The 23827-nt window shown below is 46.5% G+C and overlaps 1 protein-coding gene across 1 annotated transcript in view; it reads left to right on the forward strand.

Moving 5' to 3' along the window:
- Positions 1 to 23827, forward strand: part of SCYL1 (SCY1 like pseudokinase 1) — a 111958-nt gene that overhangs the window by 17453 nt on the left and 70678 nt on the right. The window contains exons 3-5 of the mRNA XM_033955691.1: positions 11150 to 11272; positions 17137 to 17357; positions 17680 to 17770. Of these exons, the coding sequence (XP_033811582.1) occupies positions 11150 to 11272; positions 17137 to 17357; positions 17680 to 17770 (435 nt within the window). The remainder of the gene's footprint in view (positions 1 to 11149; positions 11273 to 17136; positions 17358 to 17679; positions 17771 to 23827) is intronic.

Here is a 23827-nt window from a genome sequence, read left to right on the forward strand (position 1 = left end):
AGGGGGTGTGTGGGGGAGGAACCCCCACTTTACTTAGAAGTGTTGGCGCTGCAGTTGGGGGAGGGGAATCATTACAGGGAAAAATTACACTTTCCTCTGTAATGGGGTAGGGGCTTACCCCCCCCCCCCCCCGAACCTCCCAACGGCAGCGCCAACACTTTCAAGTAAACTTGGGGACACCCCCCAAACCCCCCCTCGGAGCACTTTAAATTTAACTTTCAATCCGGCGCAATGACATCCTGCGCGCATTTATCACAGCTCATTTGTCTGCGAGCGATTGTCCTGCACGCTTTCATCTATGAACCTTTCATAACATAACAATAGAAAAACACCACCTTTACAGTTCCATTTAAAAAGTAAAATACTCAAGTGATCACTATTGTATCTGCTTCCTGTTCTCAATCACAAAGAGATGATTAAACAACCTTGCTTCTAATCCTTGTAAAACTTGATGATGTCGAAAAGTTTCATTTAAACTTCTCATTCATTCGATTTTGCGAAAAGTCTTACTACACACACCCATGCCTTCTGCCCAGCAATACTTATTTATTTCTGCAATTATTTAGCCCGTTGTGTTGAATACGTTCAAAATGGATTATAGAATAACATATACAGTGGTAGCTCGGTTTACGAGTGCACCGGTTGCGAGTGTTTTGCAAGACGAGCAAAACATTCGCAAAACCGAGCTTTCCTCGATTTGCGATCTGGCACCCCCCCCCCCACGATCCAGCACTCCCCCCGCCATGATTCGGCACCCCTCCACCACGATCCGGCACCCCCCTGCCGCGATCTGAAGTCCCCCAGACCCACCCGAACAGGCATCTTACTTCCATCTCGGCCTCGGCACCGGCATCGGCATGTCCTGTGCGTTGGTGCTGGTGTCCGAAGATCAGCCTCCTCTTCTTTGCTGGGCCTTGAGCATCTGTGCTGTCTGTCGCTGTCTGTCTGTCTGTCTGTCTTTCTTTCTTTCTGTCTGTCTTTCTGTCTGTCTCTCTCCCTGGCCCCTGTCTGTCTGTCTTTCTGTCTGTCTCTCTCCCTGGCCCCCTGTCTGTCTCTCTCCCTGGCCCCCTGTCTGTCTGTCTTTCTGTCTGTCTCTCTCCCTGGCCCCCTGTCTGTCTGTCTTTCTGTCTGTCTCTCTCCCTGGCCCCCTGTCTGTCTGTCTTTCTGTCTGTCTCTCTCCCTGGCCCCCTGTCTGTCTGTCTTTCTTTCTGTCTCTCTCCCTTGCCCCCTGTCTGTCTGTCTTTCTTTCTTTCTGTCTGTCTGTCTCTCTCTCTCTCCCTTGCCCCCTGTCTGTCTGTCTCTTTCCCTGGCCCCTTGTCTGTCTGTCTTTATTTCTTTCTGTCTGTCTCTTTCCCTGGCCCCCTGTCTTGTCTGTCTGTCTTTCTTTCTTTCTGTCTGTCTCTTTCCCTGGCCCCCTGTCTGTCTTTCTTTCTTTCTGTCTGTCTCTTTCCCTGGCCCCCTGTCTTGTCTGTCTGTCTGTCTTTCTTTCTGTCTGTCTCTCTTTCCCTGGCCCCCTGTCTTGTCTGTCTGTCTGTATTTCTTTCTGTCTGTCTCTTTCCCTGGCCCCCTGTCTTGTCTGTCTGTCTGTCTGTCTTTCTTTCTGTCTCTTTCCCTGGCCCCCTGTCTTGTCTGTCTGTCTGTCTGTCTGTCTTTCTTTCTGTCTGTCTCTTTCCCTGGCCCCCTGTCTTGTCTGTCTGTCTGTCTGTCTGTCTTTCTTTCTGTCTGTCTCTTTCCCTGGCCCCCTGTCTTGTCTGTCTATCTTTCTTTCTTTCTGTCTGTCTCTTTCCCTGGCCCCCTCTCATGTCTTTCTTTCTTTCGTTCTCGTGTGCTGAGACGCTTCAGCTCCAGCCCCCTTCTCCCACCTACCCTTAAATCACTCCTTTTGCCGCCTCAACAACCGCCAACTACAGTCTGGATGCTGAGCGTTGGTATGCCTGCTTCTGTTATTTTTGTGCTGTCTTTGGTCCTGTTAAACAGAGTGAGGGCGGGAGGGGGAGTCGCCGCCTCCGTGCTTCCGTGCTTAAGATGCCTCCGCATATACAGTAGAAGGAGCCAGCGTCGCCGAGGGAGGGCGATGGGGAAACCGCGGTTGGCTCCTTCTACTGCGCATGTGTGACACGGAAGCAGGGATCACGGAGTTTGAAGTGCGCATGCACACTAAGGATTTTATTATGATAGATTGAACATTATACTTGGTAATACAAAACATAAAACAATGATAAAAATATTAGTTCTGGCCTGATAAATATAATTCAGATCAGAATACAGACTTAAATTAAGCTTTATGAAATCCCAATAGATCATTAATCAATCTTTATAGTGGGAGGATTCAAAAGAAATGAACTAAATGGACTTAAACAGGAAAATATATTGATGAAAAACAATGTGGAAAAAATAGATAAAAAGATAAGTGAAATAAATCAGGTGCAAACAACATTGATTAAAGATAACCTTAACCTTAGGAGAAAGGTGGAAATGAGGGAAAATAACATGCGGTTGAATAATCTTAGATTTTTGAACTTCCCAAAGTTTCCTTCTTTATCAGCAAAAGAAGTTTTGAAAAAGTACTTTTGTGAAGTTCTTAATGTTTCAAATGATGCCTTTCCCCCTTTTTCTAAAATATATTATTTGCCAACACCAAAAAATTTGGAAGAACAACATCCATTAGAACAACAAGGCCAAGGTGAACAGATGTATCTAACAACATTATTGGAATCTTCAATGAGGGAGGTAGCTATTATCCCAGTACAAGCAGGCAGATATTCTTGACTGATGGGTGACGGCACCGACGGAGCCCCGGTACGGACAATTTTAGAGTGATTGCACTCTAAGAACTTAGAAAGTTCTAGTTAGGCCGCACCGCGCGTGCGCGAGTGCCTTCCCGCCCGACGAAGGCGCGCGGTCCCCAGTTTCTTAGTTTCCGCGGAGCTAAGAAGACGCGTGTTTCCAATGGCTGTTGGAAAATTTTTTCTCATTTTTCTCGCCTTCCCGCTTGCGCGTTTTTTTCTTGTCGTGAAGTGTTCACGTTCTTGTTTTCTTAAAAAAAAAAAAAAAGTCAATTTTTTTCGACTCTTTTCCGGTCGGCCCTGGCGGGGCCTGTTGGCACCATCGAAGCCTCGGGCTTCGATTTTGCTACGGCCGTATTTCCCTTCATGCCCCCTTCACCGGGTTTCAAGAAGTGCCAGCGGTGTGCACGTCCTATTTCCCTTTCCGACCCGCACAAGTGGTGCCTTCAGTGTCTGGGTCCAGACCATAGGGCTGAAACGTGCACCCGCTGCAGTTCTCTCCAAAAGAGAACTCTAAAGAATTGCCAAATCCAACAGCGGATTCTTTTCGGTGCCGCCATGGAAGTTCCTCCGACATCGACACCGACAACTTCCTCCAAATCGGCACCAGTGACTTCGACGCTGCAAGATCCATCCTTGGTGTCGCACCCTGTAGGTAAGCCGGCTAAGAAGCCATCCCCTACTGTCCTCGGCCCGCCAGTCGAACAAGCAGTGAGTCAAGTCCTGCAGACTGCGCGCCGGCCCCGCAAACGCTCCGCTCCCATTGAAGTCACTGCCTCTTCATCGACATCGACTTCACCTGAGCGTCGAGCTGCACCGCAGGTACCGAGCAAGAAAAAAGCGGTACCGGTGCCATCGGGTCCTTCTTTGGATGAGAGAATAGCATCCATCCTTCAGGCCCAGCTTAAGGAGCAATTACAACACTTGCTTCCGGCTCTACTAACTCCATACCTTCCAGTGTCGGTACCTACTGAGCTTTCGGTGCCGATTGTCGAACAGCCTATTCTGTCGGCATCGACATTATCGGCACCGCAAAAATCTGTCTCTATGCCTGTTCTCTCAGCGGAACCGAAGTCTCTTCGACGCACCGCTTACTCGACTTCTGAGCCGGTACCGTTCTCTGACACCCGTACCGCTGTACAATCACCCGGTACGGTGTCCATGCGATCAGGTAAATCGGTGCGGAAGAATAAGCATACCGAACCTTCTACTCCCCTTTCTCAGGGCCGTCTTTCATCGGTACGGGACCCTGATTTGTGGGATGATTCTGACCCTCTCGGTACCGAGGCAGATTATTCCTCGGATGAGGATGATCCATCAGTGCAGGATCCTGCTAGTAAGCCAGAGCACTCATCCTTCACCAAGTTTCTTATGGAGATGTCAGACACCCTTTCCATCCCTCTAGAGTCTGACTCTAAAAAATCCAAGGCATTTCTTGATGCTTTGGATTTTGACCAACCTCCTAAAGAATTTTTAAAGTTGCCCCTCCATGACATCTTGAGGGAAACTTTTTACAAAAATTTAGAAACTCCTCTAACCGTTCCAGGAGCCCCTAGGAAGCTGGAATCGCTTTATAAAGTAATTCCTATTCCAGGGTTTGACAAACCCCAGCTGCCCCATGAATCTTTGCTGGTGGAGTCAACCCTCAAAAAATCGGCAGGCTCTAGTGTGTATGCCTCTGTCCCTCCTGGTAGAGAGGGCAAGGCATGGATAAATTTGGCAAAAGGCTTTACCAAAATGCAATGTTGGCCAACCGTTCAGGTAATTATGCCTTTCACTTCTCTTTTTACCTGAAACATCTAATTCAACAAGTGGCCTCTTTTCAAAAGTATCTTCCTGACCGTAAACTTCCTGCATTTCAACAATGCACTTCCAGTCTCTTGCAACTCAGGAAGTTTATGGTCCGTTCCATCTATGATACTTTTGAACTCACATCCCGAGCCACGGCTATGTCTGTGGCGATGAGACGATTAGCATGGCTTCGAGTATCAGACCTTGATGTGAATCACCAGGACCGCCTTGCCAATGCCCCCTGCCTGGGTGACGAGCTGTTTGGAGAGTCTATGGATACCACCACTCAAAAACTCTCTGCCCATGAGACGAGGTGGGATACCTTGTTGAAAAATAAGAAGAAGCCTCCTCCTCCTCGTCCTTTTAGACAGCAACCTTCATATCAGAGGCAGTTTTCTGCTCGGCCGGTTTAGCCTCATCCTCCTCAACCTCGGAGGCAACGGCAACAGCATCAACAGGCTCGTCAGCAACAGCAGCCTGCATCAAGCCTGTCACTCAGACGAAGCCGACACAGCCCTTTTGACTCCCTTCTCCAGGGCATTGCCAATCTTCCTCCCTCCTGTCCTCTTCCACAGCCCATAGGAGGTCGACTAAACATTTTTTACTCTCGATGGGAAGTAATCACCACCGACCAGTGGGTGCTCTCGATCATAGCCCATGGCTACTCCCTCAATTTTCAGACTCCTCCGCCGTTAGGCCTGCCAAAAGAGTCTGCTTCCAACAAGTCTCAGTCCCTCCTTCTCGCTCAAGAAGTTCAATCCCTCCTTCTTCTCAATGCCATCGAAGAAGTTCCTCAAGATCAGCAAGGTCAGGGATTTTACTCCAGGTACTTTCTAGTTCCCAAAAAGACCGGAGACCTCAGACCCATCTTAGATCTCAGAGATCTCAACAAATGTTTGGTCAAAGAGAGGTTCAAAATGCTCTCTCTTGCCACCCTCTACCCTCTTCTTACTCAGGGCGACTGGCTATGCTCCCTCGATCTCAAAGAGGCTTACACACATATTCCTATTCATCTGACGCCCAGGCAATATCTCCGCTTTCTCATCAATCAACATCATTATCAGTACAAGGTGCTACCCTTCGGTCTAGCCTCCTCTCCCAGGGTGTTCACCAAGTGTCTGATTGTGGTAGCGGCCTATCTCCGCTCTCACAATTTTCAAGTCTTCCCTTATCTGGACGACTGGCTAATCAAGGCTCATTCACCTCAGGCGGTTCTGCTTGCCACCAATCAGATCATTCACTTTCTTCGACTGTTGGGGTTCGAAATAGAGAATGACACGGGGAAAAAATCTGTCCCCGTCACCGCCCCGTCACCGGCCCACCATCCTCTGCACCGCCCCGTCACCGCCGATCCCTTCACCGCCCCGTCACCGTCACCGCCATCCCTTTCACCGCCCCTGCCATCCCATTCACCGCCCCGTCACCGTCCCTGCTGCATCCATATAAGCCTTTTTCCTTTCACTCCCTCCTTCCAATTTGAGCCGGGAACACTAGCGATCGCACGGTCCCCGCGGCCACTACCTGCCTGCCCGGTCGATCCTGTTGTTTGGCCGGCTCTCTCCCTTCTCCTCACCTTGGTTTGTGGGTTTTCTTTTTCGGCAACCTGCGCGCTTTCCCAGGGAGCCGCACACGCGCGGCTGCTCAGTGTTCGATCTTCTGCTCTGCTGCAACTTCCTGTTTCCGGTTGCGTCAGAGCAGAAGATCGAGGCTGAGCAGCGGCGGGTGTGCGCGGCTCTCTGGTAGCGTGCGGGTCGCCGAGGAGGAGGATCTGCGGACTGGGGTGAGGAGAGGGGAGAGAGCTGGCTGGACACTGGAATCGATTGGGCGGGCGGGTGTGAGCTGCGGGGACCGCGCGATCCTTCATGCCTCACTGCGGGGGACAAGACCATTCACCGCCCCGCGGGCGGTGAATGGCCTTGTCCCCGTCGCCGCAGCGACTGCTAGTTTTCTTCCCCGTTTTCGGCGGGTGACCCGCGGCTAAAATGCGGTGGCCGCGGGTAAACCGCCACCGTGTCATTCTCTAGTTCGAAATCAATCTACCCAAGTCGCATCTCATTCCAACCCAACGACTTCAATTCATTGGAGCCATTCTGGATACTGTTCTGATGAGGGCGTTTCTTCCATCCAACCGCCTTCAGACCATCCTTCATCTCTGTCGGCAGGTGTTTCAACAGATTACATTCTCTGCGAATCACATGATGGTGCTCTTGTGGCATATGGCTTCCACAGTACATGTCACCCCCTTCGCACGTCTCCACCTACGTACTCCTCAATGGACCCTAGCGACTCAGTGGTCACAAGCGACGGATCCTTGCTCACAACACATATCTGTGACCTCGTCTCTTCGACAGTCGCTTCGTTGGTGGTTGACATCTTCAAATCTATCCAGAGGTCTGCTGTTCCATCTACCTCCTCATCAACTAGTCATCACCACAGATTCCTCCCCCTATGCCTGGGGAGCTCACTTGAACGAGTTCCAAACTCAGGGGTTTTGGACTGCTCAGGAAAAGAAACACCACATCAATTTCCTGGAACTCCGAGCAATGTTTTATGCCCTCAAGGCTTTTCAACATCTTCTCTTTCCTCAAGTACTTCTTATTTGCACAGACAATCAAGTTGCAATGTACTACATCAACAAACAGGGAGGGACGGGCTCTCGCCTGTTGTGTCAGGAAGCACAACGGATTTGGTCTTGGGCGACAGCTCGTCATTTATTCCTGAAGGCTGTCTACATTCAAGGGGAGCAGAATTCCTTGGCAGACAATCTCAGCAGAATTCTCCAACCTCACGAATGGACTCTCGACCCCTTGACTCTCCAGTCCATTTTCGCTCAATGGGGCACTCCTCAGGTGGACCTCTTTGCAGCTCCTCATAATCATCAGCTACCCCTGTTTTGCTCCAGATTCTACTCTCCTCACCGTCTGGCTCCCGATGCATTTCTTCTGGATTGGACCAATCTCTTCCTATATGCATTTCCTCCTCTACCGCTCATGCTGCGGACATTATTCAGGCTCAGGAGGGAACACGCCACCATGATTCTCATCGCTCCACGGTTGCCCAGGCAACATTGGTTCTACCTTCTACTTCAACTCAGTTCCAGGGAACCTATAATTCTTCCACTGTTTCCTTCTCTGCTTTCTCAGCATCAGCAGACCCTACTGCATCCCAACCTACAGTCTCTGCACCTGACAGCTTGGTATCTCTCAGGCTGACTTCGGCTCACTCACTCCTTTCTCAGCCTGTCCGCTCTATCATTGATGCTTCCAGGAAACCAGCCACGCTCCAGTGTTATCAACAGAAATGGTCTCGGTTTTCTTCCTGGTGCCTCTTACATCACCATAATCCCATGTCTTTAGCAGTGGGACTGGTGTTGGACTATCTTCTTTCCTTGTCCGACTCTGGTCTCAAATCTACTTCTATCAGAGTTCACCTTAGTGCTATTGCTGCTTTTCATGAGCCAATTCATGGAAAACCCCTCTCGGCTCATCCTTTAGTTTCTAGGTTCATGAGGGGACTTTTTAATGTGAAACCACCTCTCAAGCCCCCTCCTGTGGTCTGGGATCTCAATGTGGTTCTGTCTACTTTAATGAAACCTCCTTTCGAACCTTTGGCCACAGCGCAGTTCAAATTTCTTACTTGGAAAGTGGTCTTCCTTATAGCTCTCACTTCTGCCAGGAGGGTCAGTGAGCTGCATGCACTAGTGGCCGATCCACCTTTCACTGTTTTTCACCATGATAAGGTGGTCCTCCGTACACATCCAAAGTTTCTCCCTAAGGTTGTGTCTGACTTTCATCTTAATCAGTCCATTGTCCTACCTGTATTTTTTCCAAAGCCTCATTCTCATCCAGGTGAACAGGCTTTGCATACATTGGACTGTAAACGTGCTTTGGCTTACTATCTTGAACGCACCAAACCTCACAGATCATCTCCTCAACTGTTTTTGTCCTTTGATCCTAACAAGTTGGGTCATCCTGTATCTAAACGCACCCTATCCAATTGGCTTGCTGCTTGCGTTTCATTCTGTTATGCTCAGTCGGGCCTGACACTGGAAGGTTCTGTCACGGGCCACAAGGTTAGAGCTATGGCAGCGTCTGTAGCTTTCCTCCGTTCCACTTCCATTGAGGAAATCTGCAAGGCTGCTACTTGGTCCTCAGTTCATACTTTCACATCTCACTATTGTCTGGATGCATTCTCTAGACGGGATGGACACTTCGGCCAATCTGTTTTACAAAATTTGTTTTCCTAATGGCCAACCTTCCCTTCATCCCTCTTTTTGTTAGCTTGGAGGTCACCTATCAGTCAAGAATATGCTGCCTGCTTGTCCTGGGATAAAGCACAGTTACTTACCGTAACAGGTGTTATCCAGGGACAGCAGACAGATATTCTTGCGTCCCTCCCACCTCCCCGGGTTGGCTTCTTAGCTGGCTTATCCTAACTGGGGACTGCGCGCCTTCGTCGGGCGGGAAGGCACTCGCGCACGCGCGGTGCGGCCTAACTAGAACTTTCTAAGTTCTTAGAGTGCAATCACTCTAAAATTGTCCGTACCGGGGCTCCGTCGGTGCCGTCACCCATCAGTCAAGAATATCTGCCTGCTGTCCCTGGATAACACCTGTTACGGTAAGTAACTGTGCTTTCCAGCTACCCTATTAGCTACGGTGGTCTTATCACCGGATAAAAATTGGATATTACAGCTTTATTTTAAGAACTAGTCTTTAAGCCCGTTACATTAACGGGTGCTAGAATAGATGTGTCTGTCTGTGTTTCTTTATCTCTCTCTCCTTGGCCGCTGTCTGTATCCTTCTGTCTCCCCCCCTGATCACAGCTGTCTGCCCCCAGGACACACCTCCCCCCAAAGCAGCCCCCTTTCCCTCTCTCTAATTGTCTCTCCATGGCCCTCTTCTGTCTTCCCCCCCCCGAGCAAAGCTGTCTGTCCCCAGCACACCCCCCCCAAAGCATCCCCCTTTCCCTCTTCCTGTCTCTCCATGGCCCCTTCTTTCTTCCCCCCCAGAGCAAAGCTGTCTGTCCCCAGCACACCTCCCCCCCAAAGTAGCCCCCTTTCCCTCTCCCTATCTCTCCATGGCCCCTTCTGTCTCCTCCCAGAGCAAAGCTGGCCCCAGCACACCTCCTCCCCAAAGCAGCCCCCTTTCCCTCTCCCTCTCCATGGCCCCTTCTGTCTCCCCCAGCACACCCCTCCCCCCAAAGCAGCCCCCTTTCCCTTTCCCTCTCCCCCTGGCTCCCAGTATTGATCCCCTTCTTACCCTCCCCTCCATCCCGGCATCTTCTGGCCTGCTCCTCTTCAAAGCAGTCTGCGATCTTGGTGGCCGGCTTTAGCGAATCTAGCAGGCCGCTCTCCAACTCGGTAGCATGTTCCCTCTGACGCGATCCCATGCGTCAGAGGGAGCGTGCTACTGAGGTTGGAGAACGGCCTGCAAGGTTCTTTAAAGCCGGCCATGATCGCAGGCTGCTCTGAAGAGGAGGATCAGCGGTGGTGGCGGCGAGTGAGGTGACACGGCGAGGACGCGAGCAGGCAGCGAGTGAGAGGCAGTGGTGAGTGAGGGCGGGCGGTGACGCACCGAGGACAGGGAGAGAGCACAGTCGCGCGCCTTCAGCCCCCGCATGCGCCGTGAGGTTAGAATGTTGCCACAGAAGCACACCTCACGGCGCCACACCTCACGAATTTTCGAGAGCGCATGCGCGCTCTAGCGTTTTATTATTATTGTTAGACATAAAGAATTTCTTGGACACAAAGTTCAAATATTTCCGGATGTGACAAAGGAATCTCAGAAACTAAGGAAAGAATTCTTGCTTCTTAAGCCTGGGGTCACTGAATGGGGGCATTATTTCTTTTACGATATCCTTGCAAATGTATCGTAAAGTATAAGTCTTGCAACTATATTTTCTTTGAACCCTCTCAGTTGACAGGATTTCTCTCTAGGAAGCACCTTGAAGGGGAGAAAGAAAAACTTAATGTATAAATTTACTCTTGTTTCACTCTCAACTAACCGCCTAATTTGTAATTTGAATTTCTCTTTTTTTTTCATTAAATAGTTTTCTCACTCAGGAAGCACCTTGGATCCCCAAATTTTGGGACTTTAATTTGATTGAGTAAATAGTAATTTAGTTATATTAAATGTTATTTCTTTTGTTAGCTATTATGTTGACTTAATCATATTCTGTACAAGAAGTTTATTCTTGATAATTATAAATAAAGAATAAAATAGTGGGAGGAATCCTATTCTGTAACTTGGGTATATAATGGGAATGGCAGTATTCTTTGTTATATAATATATATATTTTTTACATGTTGCAAATTCTTCTTTCTGAAGGAGGAGGGACAGCCTTTCCTTTAAAACAGAGCTCTAAGGTTATTCAGCTTTGGCATACACTTGTGAGCAGTCACCATGTTATGTCCAGTAGGCATCGTTTCCTTTTTTATTTTCACAGTTTATCTGGCTGAAGTCCAAGGATTCACCCCTACCCCCCCACCCCGAGATGCTGTGTATTTACCATACTAAAACTCACCCAGAACTTATCTAACTTTCCTCTCCCCCCTCACCGATCTTCTGTGGCAGACGGATAAATGCCTGTACATAGTCACGGAGCCTGTGATGCCCCTTGATGTTCATCTCAAGTCCAAGGCAGAATCTGGAAGCCTGAATGGAGAGGAAATTTCCTGGGGTCTGCATCAGATTGTGGTAAGAGCTGGATTCCCACATTTGATGCAGCTTTCATAGTACACACATCTCTTTATCAAGGATCTTGTTGGTGCTGATGTTGTGCCCCTTTGTGTATCTAGTTCTCCAGATCAGAGTTATCAAAGGAGGTTTTCCATTCAGAGGAAGGTTACATGTATTCTGCTATGCAGTGGCAGAAGGAAGTGCATCCGTTATAGCTGGTTGTGGGGAAAATTGAAGCATATCCCCCATATTTTGCTTGGTTTCTCTGCAATGAATTTGCTGCCTTTTGCCTCTGAAAATATTGAGGATTCTGAAGTCCAATGTACATTTTATGGTGGGACATGCTTCCTAGATTACAGCCCTAGAAAAAAGAGAATAGAGGGAGATGTGAGGCAAAAATTCAAATAATAACTAGCAGGTTTCAATAAGGTACCAAAAAGAAACAGAATGAAAAGTTTGGGGACAGGGTGTTTTCAAATTAAGCTGCATGCAAATAGATCTCATGCATATTCATTGGGGAAATCCTGAAAACCTGACCAAGTTTGTCACCTCTGTGATAAGAGTATCCAGAGAAGACGGTAGGGTGCTAGGAGGTAAAACAAACACAAGCAGGAATGGGAATAAGTGCCAATGAGAGCAGGCGTTAATGTTCATGTGTAAAGTACATTTATATAAATGTATTTCGTAGACAACACATGTAAATTATGACTCCACCCCTGAACATGCCTACCTGTGGTTCATATAGAAGGACTTGCCTTTATCCCTGGACAAGCAGGCAGCATATTCTCACTTATGGGTGACGTTGCCAACGGAACCCCGATATGGACCACTTTAAAAGTGCATTGCCACTTTAAGTCTTTAGAAAGTTCGCGATAGCCCGAACCGTGCATGTGCGAATGCCTTCCCGCCCGACGTAGGGTGCGCGGTCCCTCAGTTTCTTAGTTTCTGCAGAGCTAAGAAGACGAGTTTTTTCAATAGCCATTGAAATTTTTTCTTCCGCTGCCTTCTCGCTCTCGCGGACCTTTGACTTTTCAGTCATCTTTTTTTATTTTGTTTGTTTAGTTAAATTCAGTAAAAAAAAAAAAAAGTAACAATTTTCGTCTTTCGCTGGTTCGGCCTAGTGGGGCCTGTTCAACCACCTTGGCCTCTGATTTTGATTTAGCCGGGGTCGCTTTCCCTTCAATGTCCCGCCCGCAGACAGGTTTCAAAAAATGTGGACATAGTGGTTGCCTCATTTCTGTGATTGACTCGTATCGCTGGTGTCTCCAGTGTTTGGGGCCCAAGCACCGTTCCGACACCTGTTCCTGTTGTTCTTCTCTGCAGAAAAGAACTTTAAAGAACCACTTGATTCAACAGCGTCTTCTTTTCGGTGTTGAGATGGAAGGAGACTCGACACCACTCTCAACGTCGGCGGCGCTGTCTAAATCCACCCCGCAACTTTCGACACCGGTAGAACCATCTTCGGTGTCACATCCTTCAGTGGGTAAGCCAGCTAGGAAGCCTTCCCCCACCCCCTCTGGGCCTCAGGTTAAAGTAGCAGTAAGCCAAGTCCTGCCGACCTCAAAGAGGCCCAAAAAGCGCTCTGCTCCGATCTCGGTGAGTGCCTTGACATTGGCCTCCTCATCACCAGAATGTAGAGCCGCACTGAAAGTACTGGCCAAAAAGCCAGTGGTACCGGTGCTTACTCTCAAGCAAAAAATATACAATTTGCTAAGAGAGGAATTGGGTGAGCATTTTCAAATGCTGGTGTCGACCCAACTTCTGCCCACGTCGACATCGACTCTCCCGGTGCCAGTCTGGTCTGAGCCCTTGACACCGATTGCATCTGCAGTGGAGTCTCCATCGTTGCGGACCCTTCTGGTTAAGGAATCGGCACCTCTAACTCGTCGACATCGTTCGTCCTCAACACAGACATCGTCCGAGTCGATGCCGGTGCGGTCTGGAAAAGGCACTGCAGAAATTAAAAGATCTCGAGCCTTCAACACCAAGTGCTTGGCACCGTTCCTGGTCTGTTCAGGATTCAGACCTATGGGAGGACTCTGAACAAGATCCTACCCTGTCTGCAGATGATGAATCTATTCACCACTCTTTTCAAGAGGCTCCTCTACTGTCTGAGAAATCCTCTTTCTCCAAGTTTCTTTGGGAGATGTCAGAAACTTTGTCCATTCCTATGGAAGCTGATTCTAAAAGATCCAAGCAGTTCCTGGATGTCTTGGATTACGCTCAACCACTCAAGGAACTCCTTTAGCTTCCACTTCATGTCATCTTATGGGAAACTTTTTACAAAAATTTGGAGACGCCACTTACTATTCCTGTGGCCCCTCGTAAGTTAGATTCTTTGTATAGAGTGGTACCTATTCCTGAGTTTGACAAACCCCAACTTCCAATTGAGTATTTCCTGGTAGAATCTACCTCAAAGAAATCCTCGGGGGCTAGTGTGTATGCCTCTGTACCTCCTGGCAGAGAGGACAAGGCCATGGATCAGTCTGGTAAATGACTATACCAAAATGCTATGTTAGTCAACCGGTCTGGCAATTACAATTTTCATTTCTCCTTCTACCTTAAGCATTTAGTCAAACAAGTTGCTATTTTCCAGAAATATCTTCCATAACGTAAGCTTCCTGCTTTCCAACATTTTATTTCTGACCTTTTCCAGCTTAGAAAGTATATGGTTTGTTCCACATACGATACCTTTGAACTCACTTCATGTGCTGCAGCAATGTCGGTGGCCATGAGACGCCTGGCTTCAAGACAGGCTAACAATTGCACCTTGTCTAGGAGATAAGCTTTTTGGTCCCTCCATGGACACGGCTGCATAGAAGTTGTCCACTCATGAGACCAGATGGGACACTCTGGTCAAACCCAAAAAGAAGCCAACACCTTCTTGTCCTTTCAGACCAGCTTCTTCCTATCAGAGAAGGTTTGCTACTAAACCTGCACCTTCTCCTCAACCTCAACCTAGGAGGCAGAAACAACAACCACGTCAGCAACAAAAACCACAGGCTGCCCTCAAAAGCCTGCACAGTTTTTTTTGACGTTTTTTTCAGAGCATAGCCAACGTCAACATTCTACAGACTTTGCCTCAACCCATCGGAGGCCTTCTCCAAATTTTTATTGCTCGCTGGGAGCTCATAACATCAGACCTTAACCATTATACATCAGGGTTATACTCTCAATTTTCACACCTTACCACCAGACCATCCTCCAAGAGAGTCTGCTTTGGACCCTGCACAGTCCTCACTTCTTCTCCAGGAAGTTCAATCCCTTTTCCTGCTGAATGCCATCGAGGATGTTCCCCTCAATCAGCAGGAGCAGGGATTCTACTCCCATTACTTCTTAGTTCCAAAGAAGACGGGAGGACTGCGACCCATTCTGGATCTCAGAGCTCTCATCAAATTTCTAGTCAAGGAGAATTTTTGGATGCTTTCCCTCTCCCTGCTTTATCCTCTCCTCAATCAGAACGACTGGCTATGCTCTCTGGACCTCAAGGAAGCCTACACACATATCCCAATTCATCCAACTTCAAGGAAGTACCTCTGTTTTCAAATCAATCAATGTCATTAACAGTACAAGGTCCTTCCCGTCTGCCTGGCATCTTCTCCCAGAGTCTTCATGAAGTGCCTCATTGTAGTGGCTGCATCTCTTCGATCATATGGCCTTCCAAGTCTTCCCTTACCTGGACGACTGGTTGATCAAGGCTGTATCCTCTCAGGAAGTGGTCCAAGCAACATCTCAAACCATTTCTTTTCTTCAGGTTCTAGGATTCAAAGTCAACTTCTCCAAATCATATCTTATTCCGACTCAACGTCTGCAGTTCATTGGGGCAATCCTAGACAAAACTGTCATGAGAGCTTTTCTCCCTCCAGATCACCTTCAGGCCCTCATCCGCCTTTGTCAGCAACTGCTTCCTCTTCAATCCATCTCCGCAAGACACATGATGGTTATTCTCGGCCACATGGCTTCCACTGTACATGTCAAAATGACTAAGATACTGTGAAAAGTCAATGATAGTATATAAAAACACTTTACTGCAATTAACGCATGATGTCAAGTGATACAATATCAGAACAGTACAGGCTTTATAACAAGTTGAAAAAGAAAGAAAAAGCCTCAGACAAGGGCCCTCCCACCTCCACAAAATGTGGTTTCTAAAGGTGGTTGAGCGGTCACCTCATTGGCAAAAAACCTTCATCCGAATTGAAAAAGCTCTGTGCTGTGCTGTGCTATGCTATAGAAGACATAGAAAGATAGGAGAAAAATCTTTTCAACTTATCTTCAGCTGATCGGTACACCAATGGTGGTCAGCGTTTCACAAATCTGCTGCCTCAGGGTGTAACACGACTGATCAGACTGGAACCAAAACAAAAAGATAACATATAGTTAAAAATGGTACAGGGGGAACAGGATAGGGGTACTGCTGGACACGGGGGAGATAAAAGGAAGGGAGAAGGGCTACTGCTGGACAGGAGGAGCAGGCAAGGGGTGGTGGTGGACAGCTGAGGAGAGAGACAGACAGATCGAAAGCGGCCAAGGAGAGAGAGCGAGAGAAAGACAGACAGACAGACACATCTATTCTAGCACCCGTTAATGTAATGGGCTTAAAGACTAGTGAACATATAATCAAAAAGGAGAGAAAAAGAGACTTCAGCAACCTCACCGAAAGATAAAACATTTGTCCATGTCATTATTGGGTCCAAGTATCAATCAATAGTCTAATAAAAAAAGCTCTCCTGTAATTTTAATATAGTTGTGTTTCAGTGAATTTTCTTTTGTGAGCAAGAAACCATCCTCACGACTCTGCTGTTGTGTGTGTTCTTATAGCTAAGGCCACTAGATTGTCATGCTTCATATGCTATTATCAACATACCATTTTTAACTGCTAGACTAAGAAGAAAAGAGAAGAGCCATATGCATTTACAGTGTGGAAGTAGCTATGGAACAGGGGTGCCCACACTTTTTTGGCTTGCGAGCTACTTTTAAAATGACCAAGTCAAAATGATCTACCAACAATAAAATTAAAAAAACCCATAAAGCACACTGTATGCAGAGAAAATGTTAATTATAATTTATATTCTTTTTTTTTTTTTTTCCAAAGAGGTCAAGGCAGATGACTTAAAAATATGCAGTGTCACCTCAGTAGCAACTATACAAAAATAGACAAATATACTTCCTCCCCTTTTACTAAACCGTGATAGTTGTTTTTAGCGCAGGGAGCTGCACTGAATTCCCTGTGCTGCTCCTGACGCTCATAGGCTCCCTGTGCTAAAAACCGCTATTGCAGTTTAGTAAAAGGGGGCCATAGTGCAAAATATAGACAGCTGATATAAATTCTCAAAACGGACACATTTTGATCACTAAATTGAAAATAAAATCATTTTTCCTACCTTTGTTGTCTGGTGATTTCATGAGTCTCTGGTTGCACTTCTTCTGACTGCATCCAATATTTCTGTCTGTCTGTCTTTCTCTCTCCCAGCCCCCTTTCTTTCTTTTTCTCTCTCCCTGCCCCCCAAGCACCTCCTCTGATTTCTCCCTGCTTCCCCGACGCCGCAAAAGCCAGGCCCACAAGCCTACCCTCCCCCTGTCAATTCTGACATCGGAGAGGAAGTTCCAGGCCAGCCAGGCAGCAATTGGCTGGCTCAGAACTTCCTCTGTGACATCATAATTGACATCGGGAGTGGGGGTGGGGGGAGGCTTGTGGGCCCGGCTTGGGCCTGGCTTTTGCAGCATTGGGGAAAGCAGGGAGAATGCAAAAGGCAATGCAGTTTTGACTCGCGTTGTCCTTGCGATCTACTGGTCGATCGTGATCAACCTTTTGGGCACCCCTTTATGTGGGTATTGAGATTCACATTCTGTCTTTACTAACTTCCTGCATCTTGTCTTAGAAAGCCCTCTGCTTCCTGGTGAATGATTGTAGCCTCATTCACAACAATGTGTGCATGTCCTCAGTATTCGTGGACCGGGCTGGTGAATGGAAGCTGGGTGGACTGGACTACATGTTCTCAGCCCAGGAGAGTGACTATAAGCTGCAAAAGGGCATCACGGAGCTGGAGAAATACGACCCACCTGAAGTGGAGGGCAGCAACAAAGTGGCCGGTGAAAAGTGGTATGTTTAATTCTCAGGGGTGCAAGAGGTAGAAATTTTTTTGACTACTGAAAACTCTTCATAAATGGCTGATTCAATGGCTATCTGTTTTTCATACATATGCATACTAATCTCAATTGGGCCCTTTAGCTAATAGAGTGCTATAATAGCTGCTGAACTTGCAAAAAAACAAAAACAAAAAAACCCCCAAAAAACTGCAGCAGATTGTGGCAGTCATATAAGATAATTTAAATGCATAGATGCTACAAAAGCTTGTGGATGATGCTTCTTCCTATCTCATATCACAAGATGACTTATTTTGTTTCCCTGTATTTTTGAGCAGGTCGGCAGATATGTGGCGGCTTGGATGCCTCATTTGGGAGGTGTTTAATGGGCCTCTACCTCGCCCATCTTCTCTGCGCTCTGTGGGAAAGGTAGCATTGCTTGCACTTGTTTGTCCTCATAAGGAAAGCCCAAGAAAGTTTAACATGCTTCCTCATGTACTCACCTCCTATATCTTAAAACACACTATAGAATTTTCTGTCCTCTCCTACCTATGAATGTTTCTTCAGGGTTCCCAACTCACTAGTAGTAACATAGAAATGACAGCATAAGACCAACTAGTTAATTCCTGAGTGCACTTCACTGATATTAACCAGCTGCCAGCAATAGAATCTGACTGCCTGTAACTGCTAACTGGATATATCCATGGCACCATGGACAGGAATAAGTGGACTGAGTGGATGAACAGTTGGTGTTTTTCTACTGTTATTTATAGTATTACTATAAGTGAGATAGGGATCCCAGAGAGATGACAACAGAAAAAAATAGAGGGGTGGGAGGGAATGGAAAGATGGAGAGAAAATGTATTGTATTTCCATTGCAATAGGTGAGACATTCTAGACATGTGGGTTATCTCCCAATGGCCGCGTGCCATTTGCAGAGGGAATCCACTCCAGATTTTATTGTGTGACCCTCTTGTACTTCACTAGGAGCTGTAGCACCACCTGTAGTTTTTCCCTTCTGCACATGTGCCTGAAGGAGTGTTTCTGTTCTGCTCTCCCCTTTTATTATTTTCTTTGATGTTTTCATGCTTTTTGGAGATTTCTTTGTGCTCGGAGTGATTCTTCAGCTCTGTCTGTGGTAAGAACACACAGACTTCGGTCTGCAGCTGATAGGCTAATCCCTGGTGGTACCTGTTAACCAGCTTGCATTGGTTTCGTGGAGCTCGGGGCCATCCCTACTTTTTTCTCATGTACTATTTAACAGGGCTCAAATGCAGGCTGTTAAGTGCCCTTTGGCAGCTCAGCGGTATTTCACAGGGTGCCAGCTGCGTTTTTATGCCTCCGCTCTTCCCTGAGCACGTCCGTCAGTTCACAGGGATTGAGGTACAGTCAGCGTCAAAGAGGCATTCCCAGCATAAGGCAGCAATTGATTCCAGCTACTTTAAGAGAGCTGAGGTAAGCTGTGGCACATTTCCAGCACAGGTCACAATGAGTAAGGCTGTCATAGCCTGTGAGGTGAATTGGAGGGAGGTCTGAATTTAGCAGTTTTGAGGGTTTGCACATCCCCCTGTGTTCCCCCCACCTGAAAAATCCTAAAATCGCCATTTTTGGGACTTTGTATATATTTTAAAAATTGCGATTTTGGCGCAAATTTGCTAGCAGTGGCCATCTTGGACTTTTAGCAATCTTTTTTTCCTAGAGCTCCCTGCTCTTCCAAATTTGCATTTTTTGCCTCAAAACATGTTTTGATGGAGTTCTTTGGCTCTCCTACTTTGAATTCATGCCACGATTGGGCAAATTTAGTATCGCAGAGAGCATACTTGCGCTATGTGCCGCATGGCGCAGCAGGGAGGGGCGCTGGTGCAAAGCTTAGCCTTTCCCCTGACTGAGCAGAGGACAAAACACTCAGCTAGCCCGTTGAGGAAGCCTTTTCTCATTTCAGGGCATGGCAGGGCTGAAGGTTCCATGTGACAGGATTCAGACCTTTCACAGCCCAAATAATGTAAGGAGCAGTCATCAAAAGGTGACTTTACGTCCTAGGGTCTGGAGGCCTTCACAGATGCCATTGAATTTCTCTGGTAGGCGTTTCAGAACAGCCATTCTTTGCTTGTGCTTTCCTGCTCTGCTTTGGTCTTGTCCTTCATGGTGTTGCTTCTTTAGGCAGTCAAACGTTGTTCATGGACTGCTGACCTTGACCTGAGGTATTCTTATTATGATATTGCTCAGCAGACAGACCCCTTATTTTCAGGCGCTGCACTTCCCGTGCCTGGGGATCCAGGTCTGTATGTCGGATCTTTGGATCCGTCAGAGGCTTTAGAACCAGGGGACGATCCCACGGTTCTGTGTTTTTTTGAGTCTGTGGCTTTGCTAGATCTCATTTCAGAGTCTCTGCAGGTTTGAACTTAGCCACTCAGCTGGCTCCATCCACTTCCTCTTTGTGGCTATGAGGTGTGTGGTCACAGTCTTCCTCCTTTCCATGGCTTCCTGATGTGAGCATTTTGATCCTGGAGCAATGGGACTCTCCAGAGGGTGCTCTTAAGGTTTGCTCTTATGGCATGATATTGAGTGTGAAGTTTTAGAGTGCACAGGTTATACTGCTGGGGTCATTTCTACTCTTCTAATTTCTAACTTGAATCCATTTTGAAACCTCTGGGAAAATGTATACATGTATTCTTTCACCTATATAGGAAATTTGTTTCAAATTATAATATAACTTCAGAACTATCTCCTTATCTGGGTGAGAGACAAAAGTAACCAACAATGTTGCATAACCAGTTGGATCTGATTCCAGTAAAGCTTTTACATCTTGTTGTTCTCCAACTTCATTCTTATCTTTAAAAGTCCTTTTCAAAAAATATATTTTTTGTATTAGAGGAAAATTAGACTCAGGAACCTTCAGTAATCAGGAAATTTTTAAAAATTTTCTTTGGAGACATAAATTTAGGAAACGGAAAGTTAGGGCGGAGCTTGGCCACGTTCTAGGATGGCTATGTGAATCAGTTGTTTCCTCTGCCCTGCTATTTTAAAGCTATTTTTGAAGTATTGCAATTGCAGTTTTATACCTTTCAAGTGTATAATTTTATTGTGAGGATGGCCTCGGGTAAACAAAACAAAAAATCGGAAGAGAATATGGGACTTGGAGGGATTGAAAAGCGTTTGAAAAAGGACCCACAATCACCATCGAAAGTTTCCTTGCCTAGAGATACATCTGAACTTTTAGAACAGGTAATAAAGGATCTTGATACTATAAAAGATATGTTGGGTCAAACTACTTCAACATTAACCTCCGTTCAGCTAGAGGTTAGAGGTCTCTGTGTTGACAAATCAGCTAACATTGAATAATGCTCGTGTGGATCACTTAGAGCAGAGGATGGTGGCTGCTGAAGTACATGTTACTCAGTCAGTTAAAGATTACAACTAACCCAGCTGGTTCAAGATCTGGAAGAGGCTAACAGGTCCAGACGGAAAAATGTTAGGATTTTGGGTTTAAATGAAGGAGCAGAAGGAGGTAATGCAATTCAATTCCTCGCTGATTTTGTACCAAAGGTCCTCTCTCTCACTTTTACCCAGTCATTTGAGATTGAGAGGGTACATCGAGTGCCATCCCAGCTGTCTAATTCTCAGAGGGGTCCTAGACCTCTAATATTTAAAGTCTTGCATTTCCAACATGCATTGGAGATTTTTGGGGCAGCAAAAAAGGCGAATTCAGTCACGGCAAGGCAGAAAGCTTATGTTTCTCCCTGATTTTGCAAAAAACACTGTTTCACTCAGAAAACGATTCTTGGACTTAGGGAATTAGGAGCTTAGGGAATTAGGAGCTAAATATGGACTGATTTATCCAGCAATTATGAGGGTTTCTTTGAATAATAATACTAAACATTACAGGGATCCTAAAGACTTACAAGATTTTATTAATAATCAACTGCAGCCGATGTCCTAATGCAGGATTCTAACTGACAATTGGAAAGTCAGTTGGATCTCAGTATTCTTAGAGCTCTTATCAGATTATCTTATTTATTTTCTTATGGACAGTGGGTTTTTCTTTTGAATTTTTCATGATTGCTGGTTTGAGGCGAAGGATATAAGATGATATATAACATTTATTAATAAAAAAAGGGGAAAATACTGACAAGTTGTCTTTTGCTGAGGAGAAAGTGACTTATGGGGTCTGAAAAGTTACTGTACTAAATACATCAGATAGCTTATAATACTTAAGGGATGTAATAGGGCAGAGTATGGTACTGGGGTTTAAGAAAGGATTGGACAATTTCCTGCTGGAAAAGGGGATAGAGGGATATAGATAGAGGATTACTGCACAGGTCCTGAACCTGTTGGGCCGCCGTATGAGCGGACTGCTGGGCACGATGTACCTCAGGTCTGACCCAGCGGAGGCATTGCTTATGTTCTTATGGGTAAGTGTTGTTTTTGCACCCAGGCTCTTCTGGGTAAGCTGCTTTCAAATATCGGAACATCCTGATATCATTTCATTTACTGATTCAGTGACTTCCTTCCTTTGCTAAAACATTGACTTGCCGTGAAATGGCACCAGAGTAGGGAATACGCAGTGTGAAACTTGTAGAGACAGAGCAGCATTTATCTCAAAGGGCTTCACACCAGCGTAGTTCTGAGACACTGTACAGAAACAATCCGATCTGTGACTGATTTGCAGCATTTGGCTTGGCCTTTGAGGATAGAGAAGAAACTGCCATGGGCTGTGCTAATACCATATTGGGGGGGGGGGGAGCTTCCTGCACTGGCTGCCTCTTTGGCAAATCTGTTTTATTGTCCTTTTAGTCTAAATACCTGGGGATGCTGGTGTTCCGCCATGAGATCAAGGCTCACTTGCGAAAACAGAAGCAGAAGACCAGAATGAAAAAGACATGACGTGGACTAGATACATGTGAAACAGGAAATGCAAAGAAACAGCAGGAGAAGCAGACCTTGGCACAACACAGAAAATCTGCAGGAAATAAGCACAGAGGTGTATGATAAAGAGAAGGAAAAGTCCTGCTCCAGTCCTTCAGGTGGGAGGTGGTATAATCTAAACTAGACCTGGGATAAGCTATGAAGCAACTTTAACTTCAGACCATCTGGTTTTCATTTTCATTTGCAGCTTCCTACCTTTGTGAAATGTTTACAAGATTTGCACTATGTGTTGATAATGCTCAACCTGAATGTGCAAATATTTGCAGATATGTGATTAAATTACAATGTTTTAGTTTAAGAGGGAAAAAATAATAATTTATATTTCATGTTTATGTTCTTTTTTATTATCAATTGACGATGAGGGGTACTATGTCCCACTATTCTGATATTGATTTATTTAACAAAGCATAAAGTATATATAGATTAATTTCAGAATCCTTAGGTTGGGGTCTTTACAATAAATATTTTGAGTGTATGTGTTAGAATTGGAGTTTCCCTAATAATATATTATTCTTAGAATTATTCTGTATAGGATATGGGGGGGGGGGTTTCCAGATTGATAGTAGCCCAGCAGCACATCTAACCCAACTTCTAACTTCTAACCTCAATAACTTCTAACCTTTAAAAAAAAAAAATAAATAAATAAAAATTTCTATTCTCCAATTATCACTCTTTCTCTCTCTCTACTTTTTCAGATAACTGCACAGGCACCGCTCCCAAATCACCAAGGCTACAGGAATGGAGGCTACAGGAACCCAGGGGAGCTACCCAGTTTTCTGCATCGAGTGCCATATGTATGACTACCTCCCCTCCGGGAGGCAGGTATACATTTGCAATCGATGTCAGGAACTGGATAGCCTGAAGAAGGAGGTCGGGAGACTGCAGGTTCGAGTACAAGAACTGGAGGGACTGTGCACCCTGGAAGAACAGTGTTGGACAACCGTGGACACCGCCAGAGAGAGCCACATCGCAGAACAAGTTAGGGAGCTTGAGAAATTCATTGAGGAGGCCTGCAAGAGGGTAGAGGCACAGGACCACCAACACACCAGGAGGGAATCGACAGTTGGACGACAGGAATCACCAGACACCATGGAACTAGGACCTTGCGGAGGACCTGGGCAGGCAGAGGAGGAGGAGATCCATCAGAGCCAGGAGAAAGGACTAGCGAACTGCGCAGATGACACAGACCTGAGACCAGGGGCGGAGACACAGCAGAGCCCAGAGGAAGGACAAACGGACTACACATATGACACAGATCTGAGACCAGAGAGACAGTTGAAGAAGGGGAGATCGGCTATCGTGGTCGGGGACTCAATCCTGAGAGGAGTAGACAGTCATATAGCCGGAGGGAGAGAGGACAGACTGGTAACGTGTCTCCCGGGGGCAAGAACAAAAGACATCATCAACAATATCGAGAGGATCCTGGAGGGAGCCGAGACGGAGGAGACAGCAGTAGTGATCCACATCGGAACCAACGACATCAGCAGGAGAAACTTCAACAGGACTACACTAACTGACCAGTTCAGGACCCTGGGGAGGAAACTGAGACTAAGGACAAGG

Source organism: Geotrypetes seraphini, chromosome 8 (assembly GCF_902459505.1).
Source record: "Geotrypetes seraphini chromosome 8, aGeoSer1.1, whole genome shotgun sequence".
Taxonomy (NCBI): Eukaryota; Metazoa; Chordata; class Amphibia; order Gymnophiona; family Dermophiidae; genus Geotrypetes; species Geotrypetes seraphini.